Source organism: Monodon monoceros, unplaced genomic scaffold, assembly GCF_005190385.1.
Source record: "Monodon monoceros isolate NGI ecotype Baffin Bay Population unplaced genomic scaffold, NGI_Narwhal_1 Super_Scaffold_3, whole genome shotgun sequence".
Taxonomy (NCBI): Eukaryota; Metazoa; Chordata; class Mammalia; order Artiodactyla; family Monodontidae; genus Monodon; species Monodon monoceros.
In genome coordinates, this window is record NW_021703780.1 from 68,668,818 (window position 1) to 68,686,898 (window position 18,081).

The 18,081-nt window shown below is 42.2% G+C and overlaps 1 protein-coding gene across 1 annotated transcript in view; it reads left to right on the forward strand.

The window, feature by feature from the left end:
* Positions 1–18,081, forward strand: part of CACNA2D3 (calcium voltage-gated channel auxiliary subunit alpha2delta 3) — a 781,826-nt gene that overhangs the window by 565,062 nt on the left and 198,683 nt on the right. The window contains exons 15-16 of the mRNA XM_029243037.1: positions 11,080–11,151; positions 12,624–12,704. Of these exons, the coding sequence (XP_029098870.1) occupies positions 11,080–11,151; positions 12,624–12,704 (153 nt within the window). The remainder of the gene's footprint in view (positions 1–11,079; positions 11,152–12,623; positions 12,705–18,081) is intronic.

The window sequence follows — 18,081 nt, forward strand, 5'->3', positions numbered from 1 at the left end:
CATTATCTAGCATTATCATTCACAAAGTTGTCTTTAGGTTGTTAAAAAGAGAGAGAACAAACAAATACAACAATTTAGTTCATAAAAGATGCAGTTAAAGTTCAAAGAGGGAAATCTGATTACTTTTATATTTAGACAACCTAAAATACAGTGAATCTCATAAGAATTCAGGATTTCCAAATCTCAGATGCAAGTAATAATGATTCAATAGAAAGAGGAAAAGTTTTGTCTAAAAGCAAAGTGTCATTTATGTAGCATTCTCAAGGACTGAGTGATGACACTTTACCAAGACAGTCAAATGCAAAGCAAGGAAGAAATGTTACTTGGAAGGTTTACTACTTCTTTATTATTCTTATTCTCTACTGCTTTCTTTTTTTTATAAATTTATTTTATTTATTTATTTTTGGCTGTGTTGGGTCTTTGTTGGTGCGCGCGGGCTTTCTCTAGTTGGGGCAAGCCAGGGCTACTCTTCGTTGAGGTGCGCGGGCTTCTCACTGCAGTGGCTTCTCTTGTTGCAGGGCACGGGCTCTAGGTGTGCGGGCTTCGGTAGTTGTGGCACTCAGGCTCAGTAGTTGTGGCTCGCAGGCTCTAGAGTGCAGGCTCAGTAGTTGTGGCGCACGGGCTTAGCTGCTCCATGGCATGTGGGATCTTCCTGGGCCAGGGCTCGAACCAATGTCCCCTGCATTGGCAGGTGGATTCTTAACCACTCTGCCACCAGGGAAGTCCCTCCACTGCTACTTTCTTAATGCTTTAAATTATTCAAGGTTCAGGCATCTTGCAAAAATATTGAAAAATGCCAGTACAAAATGGGAATCTAAACAATGGTTGGTGTTCTTAATTTGTCTAGATTTTAAAAAGGAAAGCAGTTCATCTGAGTAGTATCATAAAAGACAGGTAATTCATATTGCTTACATTGAAAGAATCAACTCCTCAATTAAAAATAATAGCATCTGCTTTTTCTAAATATCTTGTTATGAAGAATATCCAAAATACTGATAATCAAATATAATATGTTTAACCCAGAATATAGAAACTTTATTCTGATAGCATTTCCACGTCAAAGTGTTACCATGGTTTGTTTAAAGGACTTTTTGATCTTTATGCAAAAAGGGGTTTTTAAAATAGGATTACTGTTATATATTTGTTTGTTTATATTTATTTTTAAGGAATTAATATTCATTGCTACCATATGTTACTGGGTGGTTTTATTTATTAATTAATTTATTTATTTTTGCTGTGTTGGGTCTTCGTTTCTGTGCGAGGGCTTTCTCTAGTTGTGGCAAGCGGGGGCCACTCTTCATTGCAGTGCACAGGCCTCTCACTATCGCGGCCTCTCTTGTTGCAGAGCACAGGCTCCAGACGCGCAGGCTCAGTAGTTGTGGCTCACGGGCCTAGTTGCTCCACGGCATGTGGGATCCTCCCAGACCAGGGCTCGAACCCTTGTCCTCTGCATTAGCAGGCAAACTTTCAACCACTGTGCCACCAGGGAAGCCCCTGGGTGGTTTTATTTATAAAATGTTTTCTGTAAGTGAGAATTTATGGGATGCTCTTATTATTAAAATTTTCAATCATACAGAAAAGAGACAAATTTTTAAAAAAACACTTAATCAAATACACACACACACACACACACACACACACACAGAGCCAATAGTGATTTAGGAATCTTTTGGTTTTATCACCAAAGCAAGCTATTCTTGCTTTCCCTTCCCATTTCAAAATGACTTCTTTGATTATTGAGAAAATGAATTTTTAAGTGTGCCTGTGTATGTAAATCCTCTCATTTACAACTAGCCACTATTGAAACAGCCAGCAAATTTCATGATCATCACTAAAGGCTGTGGCAGTCTAAGTAATGTGAGAGTAAAATTCACAGCTAGAGTCAGATAATGTTAACATTAGCCAAGCAGACAATGTTGATACTGTGCTCCCTCTTCAGGCATAAAATGCACCAATAGGATTTAGTTTCCATGTCTCAGTGGGTCTCACCTGTGTTCTACCTCTGAAGTGTGTCTATATGTGTCTCCAGAGAAAAGGTCCTTCTGCGTATACCCAGTACAAAAAGTTAAAACAGATCATTGAGTATGGTTCTTACTATATTCTTGCCCTGATACTTTTGTTCAGTATTGAGGATAAGGGATGTTGTAATGGTAGAAGGAGAGGGAGATTTGGGGGAGGGGAAGTAGGCAGGCATTGAAAAGGAGTAGATACAGAGCACTGTTTTTGATCTGGGAATAGGTGGGAAGCTCCAGGGATCTTTTCTGTGTCTTTTCTGTGTGTGTGACCAGGGGGTGGGGGTGGAGGTGGGGGTGGTCTGTACGTAGCCACATACTCTGCGCATGCCCTCTTTTCTTGATCTGTGTTTCCCTACTGTTCTCCTTAGTGCTGTCTCACCAAGTAATTTGTACAGAGTGTTATTCTGATGACTTTCTACTCTCCAGCTCTCCCCTCACCATGGAGTGTGAAAACTGGAGAATATGGGTGTTATCTGTCCCACCCACATTGCCCCTCATCATGTGTTAGCCAGAGAATGGCCCCTGGGGGATTCCGAGGTCATTTGTAAACTTGAGCTCATGTAGAAAGGAGAGAATGCCAAGGTTTTGGCTTCCCTTCTGTTAAATCTGTGTTTGAGAAAGTAGGTGTGAAGGAACCCCCCTTTTCCTGCATGCCCTCATCACATTCTCAGATCCTGAACGCTTTAAAGAAACAGTGGTTCTCCTTTCAAAATGTTTCATCTGATATTTAAAGATGTACACAGCTGCATCTTTCCACCAAAGGTTATTGACAGAAGGAATAGTTGATATCACCTATCTGTGTTTCAGTTCAGTGGGGAACTTAGTGACATTGGTTACAGTTTAAATACATTTTTATTGGTAAGGCCCATACTCTGGAAATGGATTATCACCCAGGACCTTGTGTCTGCAATTCACCCTGCTTGCCTCTAGATGGTGGTAGTGTCTTTTCCTGGAGTGCAATTTAGTGTTCATACCAGGTGTTGGAAGGAAGACAGAAGAAATGCAGCTGTGTACTCACAAATTACATAAACATATATAAAATATTTATGTATTATGTAATATATTTATATGATATACTCTATTAATGCAGTCAATATGCTGATCAACTTTAATAAGAAAAGAAAAACATACAAACATAGGAGGAGCAAAGTATAGAAGAAATATGATATTTGCAGAGAGTTAGTGAGTTGGCCTTTGTTCTTGGCTTAGAGCCATTCTCTTCCTAAGCTGAGCTCCCCATTTGTGCACAACCTTCTCATTGAGTCCCAGCCTCCAGGGCTGAGCACATCTGGCAGGAGGCTCTGCTGAAAACCACCTGGCAGCCCTCAAACGGGCTTCCAAGCCTGCTGCCCTTAACTCGCTCAGATGCCTCCTCAGGGCCAGGAGTCCTGCTTGCCTCCTTTCTCTGGGGCTTGGCACTCACCACCAGGGGCCTCCAGCTGTAGAATAAACAGAGCATTCTGCCACTGGCGCTGGCAAACTTCCTCTGATTGGAGATGTGAAAGAAGGCAACGTAGTAGATGTCCTCCAAAAGTCACAAATCCAATCCATGTTCATTTGGGGAAAGAGAAAAAACTTATTGCCTCAACTAACCCAACAGAAGAAAGCATGGATGGGGTTGATCTTAGGGATGAAGGCATTCGGGACTGGTACCTTCCCTCCCTCTCCCCGTTCCTCCCTCTTTCTCCTTCTGCTTTTCCCTCATCACACACACACACACACACACACACACACACACTCTCACACTCATCTCTCCTCATCTCTCTGGGTTGACTTTATTTTCTCAATTGTGTCTCGGTGAGGAGGGGACATAGCTGTCAGGCTTACATTCCTAAAATCACACACAAAAGAGTGTAGAGAGTTTTTCCTATTTGCTCCAGATGGAAAAAAGGAAAAACCCCCAAATAGCCCATTTTGAATCATGTGTCTAATTAATAAACCAATCATTGTGACCTGGGCAGAGATTGTGTGTATTTTTGTGTGTATGTATATATGTATACGTGTGTGTGTGTGTGTGTGTGTGTGTGTGTGTGTGTGTAGTGCTGTGGTTGGCACAGCCTGGGTTGGATACCCAGCCGCACGTGCAGGGTGGGAGAGGTTAACTGTCAAGAAAACCTTTTGAATGGAAGGGGTGAAGAAGATTTCCCTAAAGGAAGGGGTTGATATTTGTAAAAGAAGGAAAAGAAAAGTGCCGGGCAATTTTTTTAAAAGGTCTCCCCTGCATTGTTCCATTTGTAAATATTTTTAAGTATAAAGTAAGTGATGAAATTGCTGTGCGGCAGGGAACTTGTTCCTAGTGTTGTTAAACTGGTTTTCAGAAAGCTTCTGAATTTGTCCTATAAACCCTGAAAGATATCAGTAAATGCTGGACATTTTTATTTTAGTTAAGGCTGGTCATAAAGAAGACAGCCTTCTGCTCACGTGTAGAGAGACAGAGTACCCGCCCCAGCCAGCTCTTCCCCATTTGCCTCATTAGCTTTCCTGTCCCCACTAAGACCTATGTCTTATTCCTGGTTATCTTCCCAGCACATGGCATGGAACTTGGCACATAGCTGATGCTCAAGGAATGTTTATCAAGGGAATCAATGAATAATAATGACTAGACCTGCAACAAAATTGATAGAACACAAATCTGGTTCTGTTATCTTATCTGGGGCCACACCCTAGAGCGGCGCCTGCATCGAGCTAGTGCCATTGGTGGGAAACTAATCAAGCATTAGGAGGAGAGGCCTGGCATCACTGCATGTACCTCACAAATGCATATTCATATGAGCCCACATGCATGATTAACTTGGGAAGCTGACAGGAAGCAGTCAATCTGTTGAGCAAGTTTGTGTTTTATAAACCAGATGTTTGGTATTATTATTCATCATTTCCTTTGATACCAGAATGGTCTCCATTATGTAGCATAGGAAATGAAGGATATGGAATAATATACACTTATTATACAACAGAACACCACAACCGAGCATTTCAGAGGCCTGTTCAAAGCCTGGGCAAGTATAATTGAATGGCAGTTCATTTTAGGATTCCCACTTGGACTTAAGTTAATGGGATTTTGCCTAGATGGACCATCGTGACCCCCACTCTCCCACTCCTACCCTTGGAAAATGAATGTTGACTCTATGTCTGCGTTTTTCTTGGAAGCCATGTCTATGAATCATAAGCAGTGCTCTTGCCTCAGTGGCTACTACAGGTTAGGGAGCCACAGGAAAGCAGGGACCCCTAGTGTAGTGCGGGGACAGAGGGTGTCTGGCTGTGGTTTGCTGCATAACTCCTGCATGGTGGTCTTAAAAAAAAAACCAAAACCTTTTGCCACCAGCTGCTATTTCCTATGGCAGGAGTACAGAATGCCTTTCCATCGTAAAGTGCTTACCGTGCAAATTAACTTTCAATTTGATGTTCACTCTCCACAAAATGTTTAAGATTCACAGGACCCAGACCCAGTGGAAAGTGGGAAAGATGGAGCTGGCAGGTGCAGAAGAGCATCTTCATGTTGTGCAAGTGATATTTCCGGAGTGCTGCCAGCCCTCATGGCCATACTGATGAGCGGGTATAACATCAGAAAGGCTACAGGTTAGGGTTCTGGCCAAGCCAGTACAAATCTGGGCCAGAATTGTCCCTGAAAGAGGGACATGTGAGCTCATAACAGTGGCTAGACTGAGATCACTGCATTTCCCTTGTTTACCTGGGGCTGGTTTAAAATGAGTGGTTTCTGTACAAATGTAATATTATGGGTTTTTTGAAAATTTTAAGTAACGCAGTAATTATATTTGGAATTAGCCCCTGAGTGAAGTTGTTACTATTTTCTGGCCTTAATATTTGGAAGTTAGCTTCCCGTGATCTTATATTTATGCCAGGACAAGTACCAGTGATTTGTAACTGATTTTTACTGTTTGCAGGAAAAAAGCTTCATTTCTCATTATTGTCAATGGTATGTTTTGATTTTATCCGTGATACATGTTGGCATTGCTTGAAATTTTGATTTGAGTTGCAAAGTGGAAGTTGCCCAGGGTTATGGATCAGCTCAACTCAGTTTTCTTTGTAGCATTAAGGATTAATCAAGGAGTCAGAATATGGGAGGATTTCTGATTCTGAGGGAGATGTTTATTGTGGGTTGGTTCTGCCTTTGAAAATGGCCTTGCATGCCCCCATTGATGGCCATAGTATACTTTAAGTATTTTTAGCAAGGTGTTGGGACCATGGTTTCTCAAACTGTTATATACCAGTTGGTTTGGTTCCTGGCAACAATAACTGTTAGCATTATCTCATAGTTAATATTATTTGGTTCTTAATATGATACATCAAGTTTGTTTATTTATACTAACACCAAAATTAGGCTGTCCCAAATAATAGATTACATGATTACAATGTGTATTACTCAGGATTCTCCAGAGAAAGAGAACCATATGAGATATATATGTATTTTTTTTCTTAAGTGTAAGGTAAGTATACACACATACACACACACAGAAGGAGGGAGGGAGGGAGAGAGAGAGAGAGATTTATTTTAAGCAATTGCCTCACATGAATGTGGGGGGCTGACGCATCTGAAAAACTGTAAGGCAGGTTGGTAGGCTGGAAATTCCAGCAGGATAGGATTTTACAGTCTTGGGTCTGAAGGCAGTCTGGAAGCAGAATTTCTTCTTCCTTGGGGAACCTTTTTTTCTCTTAAGGCCTTGAACTGATTGGATAAAACACACCCAGATTATGTAGGATAATCTGCTTTATCAAAGTCTACTTATTTTTTATTGAAATATAGTTGACATGTAACATTATCTTAGTTTCAGATGTGCTACATAGTGATTTGCAAACATTATGAAATGATCATCACTATGTCTAGTAACCATCTGTCCCTGTACAAATTATTATGTTACTGACCATATTCCTTATGTTGTGTATTATATCCCCGTGGCTTATTTATTTTATAGCTGGAGGTTTGTATCTCTTCAGCGCCTTCACCTATTTCGCTCCCACCTGCCCCCTGCTCTGGCAACCATCTGTTTGTTCTGTTTCTGTGAGTCAGTTTTTATTTTATTTTGTTTGTTTGTTTTGTTTTTTAGATTCTACATATAAGTGAGATCATACTTATAAGTGAGATCATTTGTCTTTCTCTGACTTATTTCACTTAATATAATACTCTCTAGATCCATCCATGTTGTCACAAATGGCAAGATTTTTTTTATGGCTGACTAATATTCCATTGTGTGTATATATCACATCTTCTTTATCCATTCATCTCTCAATGGACAAATTAGTTTGCTTCCATATCTTGGCTATTGTAAATAACATTGCAGTGAACATTGGTGTGCATATCTCTTTTTGAATTGGTATTTTTATTTTCTTCCGATAATTACCCAGAAGTGAAATTGCTGGATCATATGGCAGTTCTATTTTTATTTATTTATTTATTTATTGGCTGTGCTACGTGGCTTGTGGGATCTTAGTTCCCAGATCAGGGACTGTACCTGAGCCCTCAGCAGTGAAAGCATGGAGTCCTAATCATTGGACCGCTAGGGAATTCCTGGCAGTTCTATTTTTAATTTTTTGATGAGCCTCCATACTGTTTTTCACAGTGGCTGCACCAACTTACAATCCCAACAGTGCACAAGGGTTTCCTTTTCTTTACATCCTCACCAACACTTGTTATTTGTTATCTTTTTGATAATAACCATTCACTAACAGGGATGAGGTGATACATCATTGTGGTTTTGATTTACATTTCTGTAATAGCGATGCTGAGCATCTTTTCATGTGCCTGTTGTCCATCTGTTTGTCTAATTTGGGAAAACGTCTATTCAGGTCCTGTGCCCATTCTTCAGTCTGGTTGTTTGTTTATTTGATGTTGAGTGTATGTGTTATTTGTATATTTTGGAAAATAACGCCTTATCGGATATATAATTTGCAAGTATCTCCTCCCATTCAGTAGGCTGCCTTTTCTTTTTTGTTGATAGCTTTTTTTGCTCTGCAAAAGCTTTTTAGTTTGATGAGTCCCATTTGTTTATTTTTGCTTTTGTTTTTCTTGCCTGAGGAAACACATCCAAAAAAATTGCTAAGACCAATGTCAAAAACCATACTGCCTGTTTTTTTTCTAGGAGTTTTATGATTTCAGGTCTTACATTTAAGTCTTTAACTCATTTTTAGTCTACTTTTGTATATGATGTGAGACTGTCCAGTTTGATTCTTTTGCATGTAGCTGTCCAGTTTCCCTAATACCATTTATTGAAAAGGCTGTCTTTTCCCCATTGTATATTCTTGCCTCGTTTGTCATAGATTAATTGCCCATATAATTATTCATATAATGAACCCATATAAGTGTGGGTTCATTTCTGGGCTCTCTATTCTGTTCCATTGATCTATGTGTCTTTTTTTGTGTGCCAGTACCGTAATGTTTTCATGACTGTACCTTTTGTAGTATAGTTTGAAATGAGGGAGCATGATCCCTCCAGCTCTATCCCTGCATGTGGCTCTCTGCACAGCCCCAAGGTGCTCAGGGTGGTACCAGCCCACCGTTGGGTGGGGCTGGGTCCCTGTTGCTCTAGGCTAGAGGGAGGATTCCAAAATGGGGCTTGCCAGTGCCAGCGTTGTTGTGGAACAAGCTCCTGAAACTGGTTGCTGCCAGCATCTCTATCTGCAGGGGGAGTCCCAATTGCCTCCTGCCTCTCCGGGAAGCTCTCCAAGGTCAGCAAATGGGTCTGACCTAGGCTTCTTTTAAACTACTGCCTCTGTGCTGGGACTTGGAAAGTGTGAGATTTTGCAAGCACTCTTTAGGAGCAGAGCCTCCATGTCCTGTCACTCTATGGCTCCCCTAAACATAAGCCCTGCTGGTTTTCAAAGCCAGACGTTCTGGGGTCTTGTCTTCCCAGTGCAGGATCCCTGGGATGAGAAGCCTGATGTGGAGCTCAGACCACTCGCTCCTTGGGGGAGGACCTCTACGATTGTGATATTCCTCCTGTTTGTAGGTTGCTGACCCGGAGGTATGGGTCTTGACTTTACCACGTCTCCGCCCTTCCTATCCATCTCGTTGTGGTTCCTTCTTTATGTCTATCGTTGTGGAAAATCTTTTCTGCTATATTCAGTTTGTTCTCATAGATAGTTGCTCTGTAAGTAATTGTAATTTTGGTGTGTCCTTTGGAGGAGGTGAGCTCTGGGTCTTCCTACTCCACCATTTTGGCCATCTCTAAAACCAACTGATTTAAATGTTAATCGCATCTAAAAAATACATTCACAATAACATCTAGACTGGTGTTTGGTCAAACAACTGGCACCGTTGCCTAACCAAGTTGCCACATAAAATTAACCATCACATCATGAATTCCCAGTCCTTGAGGGATCTTGAGATTCTTGCGTTGTTTCGCTTGTCATGGAGGAATATAGGCCTATCTTGATATAGAGGTAAAACTAATAAGAACATGGCCTCCTCTATCCCTGTTAGGAGTTTTCCCAAAGCATATAAGTTTCTCTTTATCTATCATGGTTATTGATGGTGGAAAGCATTGCCTTTTAACAGTGCTTCTTGGATTTTAATACGCATACTAACTATTGAAATGAAGATTCAGATTCAGAGAATCTAGAGAGGACTTGGGATTATGCATTTCTAGGGCACTCAGGTGCCAGAGGTACTGCCATTCTGTGTGCCACATTACAAGTAATGAGGTCCTATTGCTCAAATAACCTATTGGAAGAACAAGACTGGGAGAAGATTGACTGAGTTTAATGACCTTTTCTCAGGAGGCCAGTCAGTCTGTGGGGACCTCAGTCCATGGGGACCTCTAAATTTTAGGATCTTCTCTTTATAATGCCTTTTCCCAAGAAGACCGAGGGAGCAACACCTCCTTTTTCTATGGAATTAAAGTGACAGAGAAGTGCCCAAACATCAGAAAACACTCTAGACGGAAGATAGTGGATTCTTATTCACAGATTGCTTCAAATGAGCTGTGAAACCAGGAAGTAAACCTCTCCCACCAGACTTGCCAATTTTGGTCTCTATCCGCAGTGCCACATGCCTTGATCTTACTGGAGACTCTGCTACTTGCTAGCCATGTGACCTTGAAGGCAGGGAAAGGAAACTAGCATCTTTTGAGCACCTGCAGATGCCAGGTACCTTGCTGGGCAGTTTCACATTTTATCTTCATGGCAACACTGTTGGGGAATACTTGGCATTATTTCATATGAGGACATGAAGGCTTAGATAATGCAGTTAATAAAGATTCAAAGCTGAGAATTAGAACGAGGTTTGTCTTGGACCAAAGCCTACTGTGGTCCAGGACTCCGTTTCCCCATTTGTTAATGGGGCAGAGTAGGGGTTCCTGCCTTTCTCCTAACACTGTTGTGAAGGACGGTTGGGATGGTGGTCTCAGTGCATTTGTATGCAATTCAGTGAGTTACAGAAGTGTATTATGTGCCAAATTTCAAGAGTTCTTCTTCCGGGAGGGATGTTCAGCTTCTTACCAGTGATTTAAAGATGAGCTGATCAAATTATTTTTTTTATTTTGTTTTTATTTTGTTTGTTTTCCATCTGGGACTGACATACAGAGATACGCAGAAGTTCAAAAAGGCCATGACTCAGCTACCTTGGGGAGAATAAATGCTTCCAGATTCCATTGTTTCCAGCAGGGGCAACTCATAAAACCCCTTATGCTCGTGCTTTCTGATCCTCAATTTCCAGATTAAGGAGAAGCATTAATATTGCACATATTGAACATAAAAGTCTGCAAAGTAAAACAGTAAAATCAGTCTGTAGTAATAAAATAAAATGAATCACTGAGATCCAAACAGGGCTTTATTTGAACTCAAATAGCTGAATGCAGTAAACAGATCAGCTGGAGTGACTGATGGTAACTGACGTTGTTTCCCCTGCTGGGGAGGAGGGGCTGGGATCTTCACCTACACGTCAGGGTGGAGGAATGTTGCACTCCCACCTATGCTATGAAGGCTCGAGTGGACCCTGGTCCATTCCCAACAGCCCCTGGTCAGGAAAGGATGAGAGAGTCAAAGGGTATGGCCTCCAGCACTATTTATCCCAGATCTTTCTCAGGTAACTGGCTTTTCTGTCTCCATCCAGCTTGCCAATGGTCAGGGCCCCGTCCTGATGACCACGGTCGCCATGCCTGTGTTTAGTAAGCAGAACGAAACTGTGAGTACAGTGACTGGATTTCCTACTTGTTGCTAGGACGGTTGTTATCTCAGACCCCCTCTGACTCAAGCTTTGGTGCCCTTTTTTACTCATTTAATTTAAGGATGGAGGGTGTATAATTTTTCCTCACTTTTAATCCTGCTGGTAGCATCATGAATTCAAGAATAGATGAGAGATGAGACTTCCCTGGTGGTCCAGTGGTTAGGGCTCTGTGCTCCCAATGCAGGGGCCCCAGGTTTGATCCCTGATCAGGGAACTAGATCCTGCATGCCACAACTAAGAGCCGGCACAGCAAAAAAAAAAAAAAAAAGAATAGATGAGAGGAATTCAAGCAGGCATCATTTTACAGTTTGTAGCACTTTTCCAAAATTTAAGTGTTTAAATGACCAGAGGAAGGAAACCCCCAGAAAGAATCCTTGATCGTAGTGGGTTAACCTCTCCCTGATTTACAGGTACCAGCCTTGAATTAGATTCCCAGGGCTGTGGCAACAAAGTGCCCCAAACGGGATGGCTTACAACAATAGAGATGTATTCTCACAATTCCAGAGGCTAAAAGTCCAAAATCAAGGAGTCAGTTCTAGGGAAGACTCCTTCCTTTCCTCTTCCAGTGGCCCCAGGAGTTCCTTGGTTTGTGGCAGCATAATTCCAATCTCGGCCTCTGTCTTCACATGGCCTTCTTCTCTCCTTATCTCTCTGTCCTCTCTTCTTCCTCTGATGACACAAATCATTGGATATAAGCCCCATCCTACATCCAGGATGATTTTGCCTTGAGATCCTTAATTAATTACATCTACAAAGACCCTATTTCCAAATAAGATCACAGCCTGAGGTTCTGGGGACACTTGAATTGGGGAGAAACAACAGACAACAGCGATGAGTATTTTCTTCTAGAAGCCCCTTTCTGACATTAGAAAGTTTAGTACACCACATTGACCTTGGGACCTGGGACCCTGGAGGCCTATTCCTTCCCCTTAGTCCTTCATTCCAGCTTGCTGCTAAAAATGTGTTAGGGTTATTGCATCTTTCTCTGGCTATTTAGTCTCTCTCTCTCTCGTGGGCACCAGATGGCAGTGTAAATTGAGAAAGTAGTTAACATGTAAAGTGTTTCCTATAAAAAGTTTCCATAAGAGAAACTGATTAATGATCATAAGTCCTTAGCTTCTTCAGATTCTTGATTTTCAGGAGAGAGAAGAAGATGGTTTTTAGGGTGTCTTGGTATGGGCGTGTGTTGAGGGATATATAATAGGTAATGTTTGGCCTGAGAAGCTACCATTCTTGCCTAGGAATATTTTGGGTAGCGGATGGGGAATAGAAGAGGTTCCCTCATAGAGATCCAGGTTAATCGTCAATCTCTCTCAGTTTGAAGAAGGCACCAGACAGTGATCTATGGTGTGTGGCTTATCAGGAGGTTCTATTTCTTCTACCAGATTAACATACTATTGTTGATGTTGTTTAACGTTTCTTTTCAACAGAGATCGAAAGGCATTCTTCTGGGTGTGGTCGGCACAGATGTCCCAGTGAAAGAACTTCTGAAGACCATCCCCAAATACAAGGTAATGCATCACATAATTAATAGTCAAGGGCCAAACGCACAAGATAATTTCACAACCTGCCGTAGTGACAAGGAAAACATGAAGGAAAGAGGCCCTTCTACTCTCTTTCTAGAGGGCTCTGTTTTGTTTTGTTTTGTTTTGTTTTGTTTTGTTAGAATAATAATAGTCCATGCAGGTCTGATTAGGTCTACATGTGCCTATCCAGGTTTGTGTGAGTCTGTGGAAATCTACACAAGTCTGTGCAGGTCTCCACAGGTCTTACACCTCTGATGGTTTTCTAAGCCAATCTTGATTCACCCCAATCTGAGGACCCTCTAAAATCTGTTACTTCTTAACAGGAACCCAATGAGGCACAAAGAAAAGTGGTCTCTGACTCTCGACTACGTATTCCCTTTATCCTGGAAGGTGATGGGGTACAAATTAATATTCCTTTCCTAAAGCTGCATTAAACCTATGGCACTAAGGGAATTGTAAGTTTGTTTTAAATTCTGGGGATAGTTGAGAGGGTGGAGTAGGTAATTTTGGAACAAAGAGATTAGGGCAGGCCTCGGTAGGCCACTGCCTTGGGAGTTTAGAACAACATGGAAAAGAAACACTAGATGGAAAGGGCTCAGAAAAGGGTGTGGCGGGGGGTGGATATGCTAGAACCAGCTCTGCGTGTGAGGCCAGCCCTACCTCGAGAGAGAGGGTCATGCTTTCCCCCTTACCTGGCTATATTCCCAGCACTCTGTTCCCAGAACTACTCTTTGGTTTATTTAGTTCTTTCACATTTGGGGACAGAGGGGCTCTAATGGGTCATCCCAGTGCCACCCGCAGCCCAACCTCTTTCCATGAGAACAAGCATCCCAAGCTCCACGTGATTTCCCAGAGGTCCACAGATTGGATCTGCCCTCTCTGGGGCAGGCAGGCACACACAGTGACAGACTGCACTGCCACCTAGGCTGGGTGCAGGAGGTGGCAAGTTGCTATGAAGGGGACATGGTGGCAGTAACCATTTTGTGGCCCATAGGGATGATATTACTTGGTATTTATGTTCTTTGGCTGCTGTAGTTAAATAAGCACTTTAACAAAATCAGAGCAACGGACAGGCCAGGAGCCTGGTTTCCATCCAAGTCAGGTTCACACTCTACTACCTTTAGAGCAGTGTTGTTCCAGCTTCAACCTTTTGCTTCCCACCATCGTAACACATTGTCTTTTCTTTGTACCACCTGCAGAATTACTGAACAGATCTTTTTAAATTTCATTTGACTGGCACTTTTTCTTAATTATCTCTTCTAACCTCAGCCTGAACAGCCACATGTGAAGTCGTAAATTGAGATATGGTCATTATATTTTTCTGATACATAGGTTAGCCAGGGGAGTAACATGCAGGTTTTCCTTTTAAGGAGATGGCCCAGAGAGTCCTTGAACCCCATGCAGAAAACTCTCACCTGTTCCCTAGTGGGGGCTCCCCAGAAAAGCAAATCAAGGGGTGAGAAGAGGAAGGTCCCCTTAAGCCCTATCCCAGTGCTATGGAACTGCCCAAGAGCCGTCTCTGTGTATGCATGCATGGGAGTGCAGGGGTGGCAGAAAGCAGCCCCTGCTCCTTGTCCTAGGAGGAGTTCATGGACTGACATGGTTCCCCTGGCTGCACAAGGGTTGAGACCATACCGTCCCCTCTTCCCCCAGCATGAAGCAGACCAGCCCGTCCATCTCCATCTCTGGCCCACTCACAGACTGACGAGGGTTCTTTCTGTTCCCATCTGGAGGGAGGCAAGCTCCTTTGGGCTGGGAATCTGAGATTCTTGGCTAACTGGCAGGGCCCCCTCCCTTACCACCTCATTCCCTGATGTGCTGAGCCTGCCTCACCACCGTTGTGAGAGGCCCTTCTTCCTGGGCCTTGGCAGGAAGAGGCAATGGTTAGTGCTCTGGAAGAAGATACATTTGGAGTTCAGCTCCATCACTGAGGAGCTGGGTATGGACAACTCTCTCAAATCCTTAGTTCCTCTCTGTCCAATGGTGATAACAATAGAACCTGCTTGTAGATTTGTGTGAAGAATTGACCACTGTCATCAGTCAGGAGCAATGGTAACACACTGGTCAAGAGGACAGGTTTGACCGCCAGCCCCTGGTACCTGCAGCCCTCTTCCACAGGGGGTACTGCTTGCAGAGAGCTATTGACACCTTTCCTACCCCAGATTCTGACACCTGTGGCTTCACATCCACTGATCCTATGCTAACCCAGAATGCCCAACAGAACGATGGGTTAACTGAACAATGGACTAGGCAACCACATGCTGGGATTCTCAGCCACCTTTGAAAATGGGGTTTTCAAAGAATTTTGAAAGACACGGGGAAAGGCTTACGATACAAGGTCATATGTGTTAGGCAATATTCTTAAGTTTGACGACAAGGATAGGTCTACCTTTTTGACAGAAGGCCAGGATAAGAGCAAGAGAACAGATCACCAGGCATCACAGCAAACCCTTACCCAAGCAAGTCAGGTAAATGGATGACTGCAGCCAAAATGAACAGGTCACCCCTCAGAGGGTTGGACGCAAAGTGACAGGTGCAGAAAACACCTATTTAAAAAAGCACCATTTTGTGGTACAAAATGGGATGTCTCAAGGTATAATATTAGCAGATAACATTTGCCCAGTACTCTGTGCTGTGCAACGAACATTACCCCCATCATGTTGTGAAACCTTCCTCAGGTAAGTGCAGTGCTGTTGTATCCATTCTACTCATAAGGAAACCCAGGTTTGCAGGGCTTATGTTCACAGAGCTCAAGGCTACGTAAGTAGGAAGTGGTGAGACCCACATTCTTAGAGCAGATCTAAGCCATTCACATACTACTTCATATACTCTCTGTACCATTATTTACTTAATACTTCACTTGTAAATCAGCCTGAAACTTTCTTCACTTAACTAAATTTTGATAGGAAACACATCATTTCTAAAAAGAAAAGCCAGTGTCAATTTGCATTATAGAAGATAATTGTAAAAAAAATTATAGAAACAAAATAATAGTATTAAATAATTGATTCCAAGGTTCTGAACTTGAATTCTGTTCTTTTTTCTTTTAAGTTAGTATTAAAGGCAAATGTTAAAGATATACTAATGGAAAGTTTATGTTTGATATAATTGGAAGGATGGAAGAAATTTTTAAAAGGGCTGCCTCTTACTAGAGGTTCTGGCTATCAAGTTTAACACAGGCCCTATATGCCACCTGAAATCATCTCGCTCTACACTGTTTTTCCTAAGAAAGCAAAATAGGCCATGGGAAGATGATGGAGGACTGAGGAGTGAGGACCATAGGGGATTGTTCAGACTTGGGGTATGTATCCCTGCCTCCTAGGGCTCCCCTTAGCCCTGGACATCAGCGCCATCACCACCCTCCATAAGCCCATGCTGCACCCTCACCTGTTGGCCCAACCTTCTCAGAGAACCCAGAAGGTTAAGTTCTTCCCAGCGCTTCCTAGCTGGTCCTTAGCACATGCTCCACTCCTAGAAGAGGAAACTTCTTTAAACAAGCAAGGCATGTATCTTCCCATATGCCAGTTCCATTTAGGTGATCAAATTAGAAAGCCACCTTCATGATAAGAGGAAATGAACTCTAATCTAAAACCAGGTGTCCAGGCTCACAAAAGGTGGCCTCCTTAACAAAAGAACTTTCCTGATTGGGTTTACTGAGATGACAAAAGTCTTTCTTCCTACTGTCACCCTGGAGCCCTGACAACCAGGTTCATTCAACAACAAGGCTTTTACAGTTGAAGTTAAGTTTCCAGAGCATGATAGGACATGTGGTTGATCCAAACTCACATAAGCACATGTTGGAAACTGTACAGCTCCCCAGAGATGGAAACTCAGGGTATTTGAGGCCCCTAAAGATAGTGGACTTTACTTTTATTGAAATCCCCAGACTTAGGTACCCAGAATTGCTGGCTTACTGTTTAAGGAAGGGCATCCCACCTTCCTTAACACTCTTAATCCTCTTGCACCATATAAGAAGATGTAGAAGCCCATATATAGGGCCACTATTTAATATATGCCCAGTAAATCAAGAAAGTGTGAACATATAGGAACTGATAACAATTACCCTGTGAGTCTGTTTCTCAGAGCTTCCTCTACTAGGCAATGTACTAAGCTCTTTATAGCATTATCTCACTTAATAATAGGTAGACACTGCTATTACCCTTGGCTAAAGAAACAGAGGCTCAGAAAGTTTAAATATCTCACCAAGTCTCACAACTAGCAATCCAGACTTTTAGCCTTTATTACCCTAGAGCCATTAGGAACAATAAAGGACAATAATAGTAATAGTTTAAATAATAGTTAAAATATAAAAAATAATATTAATGGCTAAAATAATACAATAAAACATTCATTGAACTTTTTACTGTGTGTTTGGTATGGTAAAAGTGCTTTATATCCACTATTCCACTGAATCCTTATTACACTCCCATGAAGTGGGTACCACTTGACCCCGTTTTTAGATGAGGATACGTGAAATAACTTTCTCAGTATAACTCAGCTAATAAAAGATAAATGAAACAAAGTATAATAAGGGGACAGAGGAAGATCAGCTACAGAAAATTAACCAGCAGTGTCTGAAATACAGGCACTCCTGTTTTAGGCTTTTCCTAAGGTCTGGGAACGAGAGACCCACGTATGACATACCTTAATCTAAGTTATCCTTCCTCTGGTTCCCACAAGAGCCTTGGGAAAAAGGTGTGCATGGCAGGCAGAGTGAGCCATGGTTGAACATGGCTCTCTCATCTAGGAGAGGAGAGCTCCAGGGAGCAGAGTGCAAATTATACCTTTTTCTCTTGATTAACACCTTGTAAAGATGAGTCTGCTCTCGGGGTTTTCCCAGAAGATAGAATTCTTTGTTTTCCCTTAGCTTCATAGATTTCCCCACAAGCAATCAGACTTCCTGTACTTTTTATTAAGAATTCCAAACACCCCAGCAATAATTTCCGGACACCACAGCCTCTGTTAATGTAATGAGCCATTTTATAATTGGTTTCACTTCATTAGCCCAAAGTCTCTGCACTTGGAAGGGAAGCACCTCCTTCCCCGGGCTGTTGGAGCTTGAGGCTCCTGGCCTCCAGAAGAGTATGATTCAGGATGAGGGCCCCTTTGGCAGCCCCAAGTGCTGGAAGGCCTTGTGTCCCATCTGTTCTTTTATTACTCCACGGGACTGCACATTAGAATGGACAGGAAGACTGTTCTATTTCAGATGAAACAAAAATTGGAGATTTCATCTGTATATTGATTTGGGGCCCAAAACAAATGTTGGACATTGCCATACACAAGTTTAAGGTTTCTGAGAGACTCATCCACAGAATGTGTTTTGAGATTTGCTCAGTTTCTGTTCTTACATCTACATTAGGTT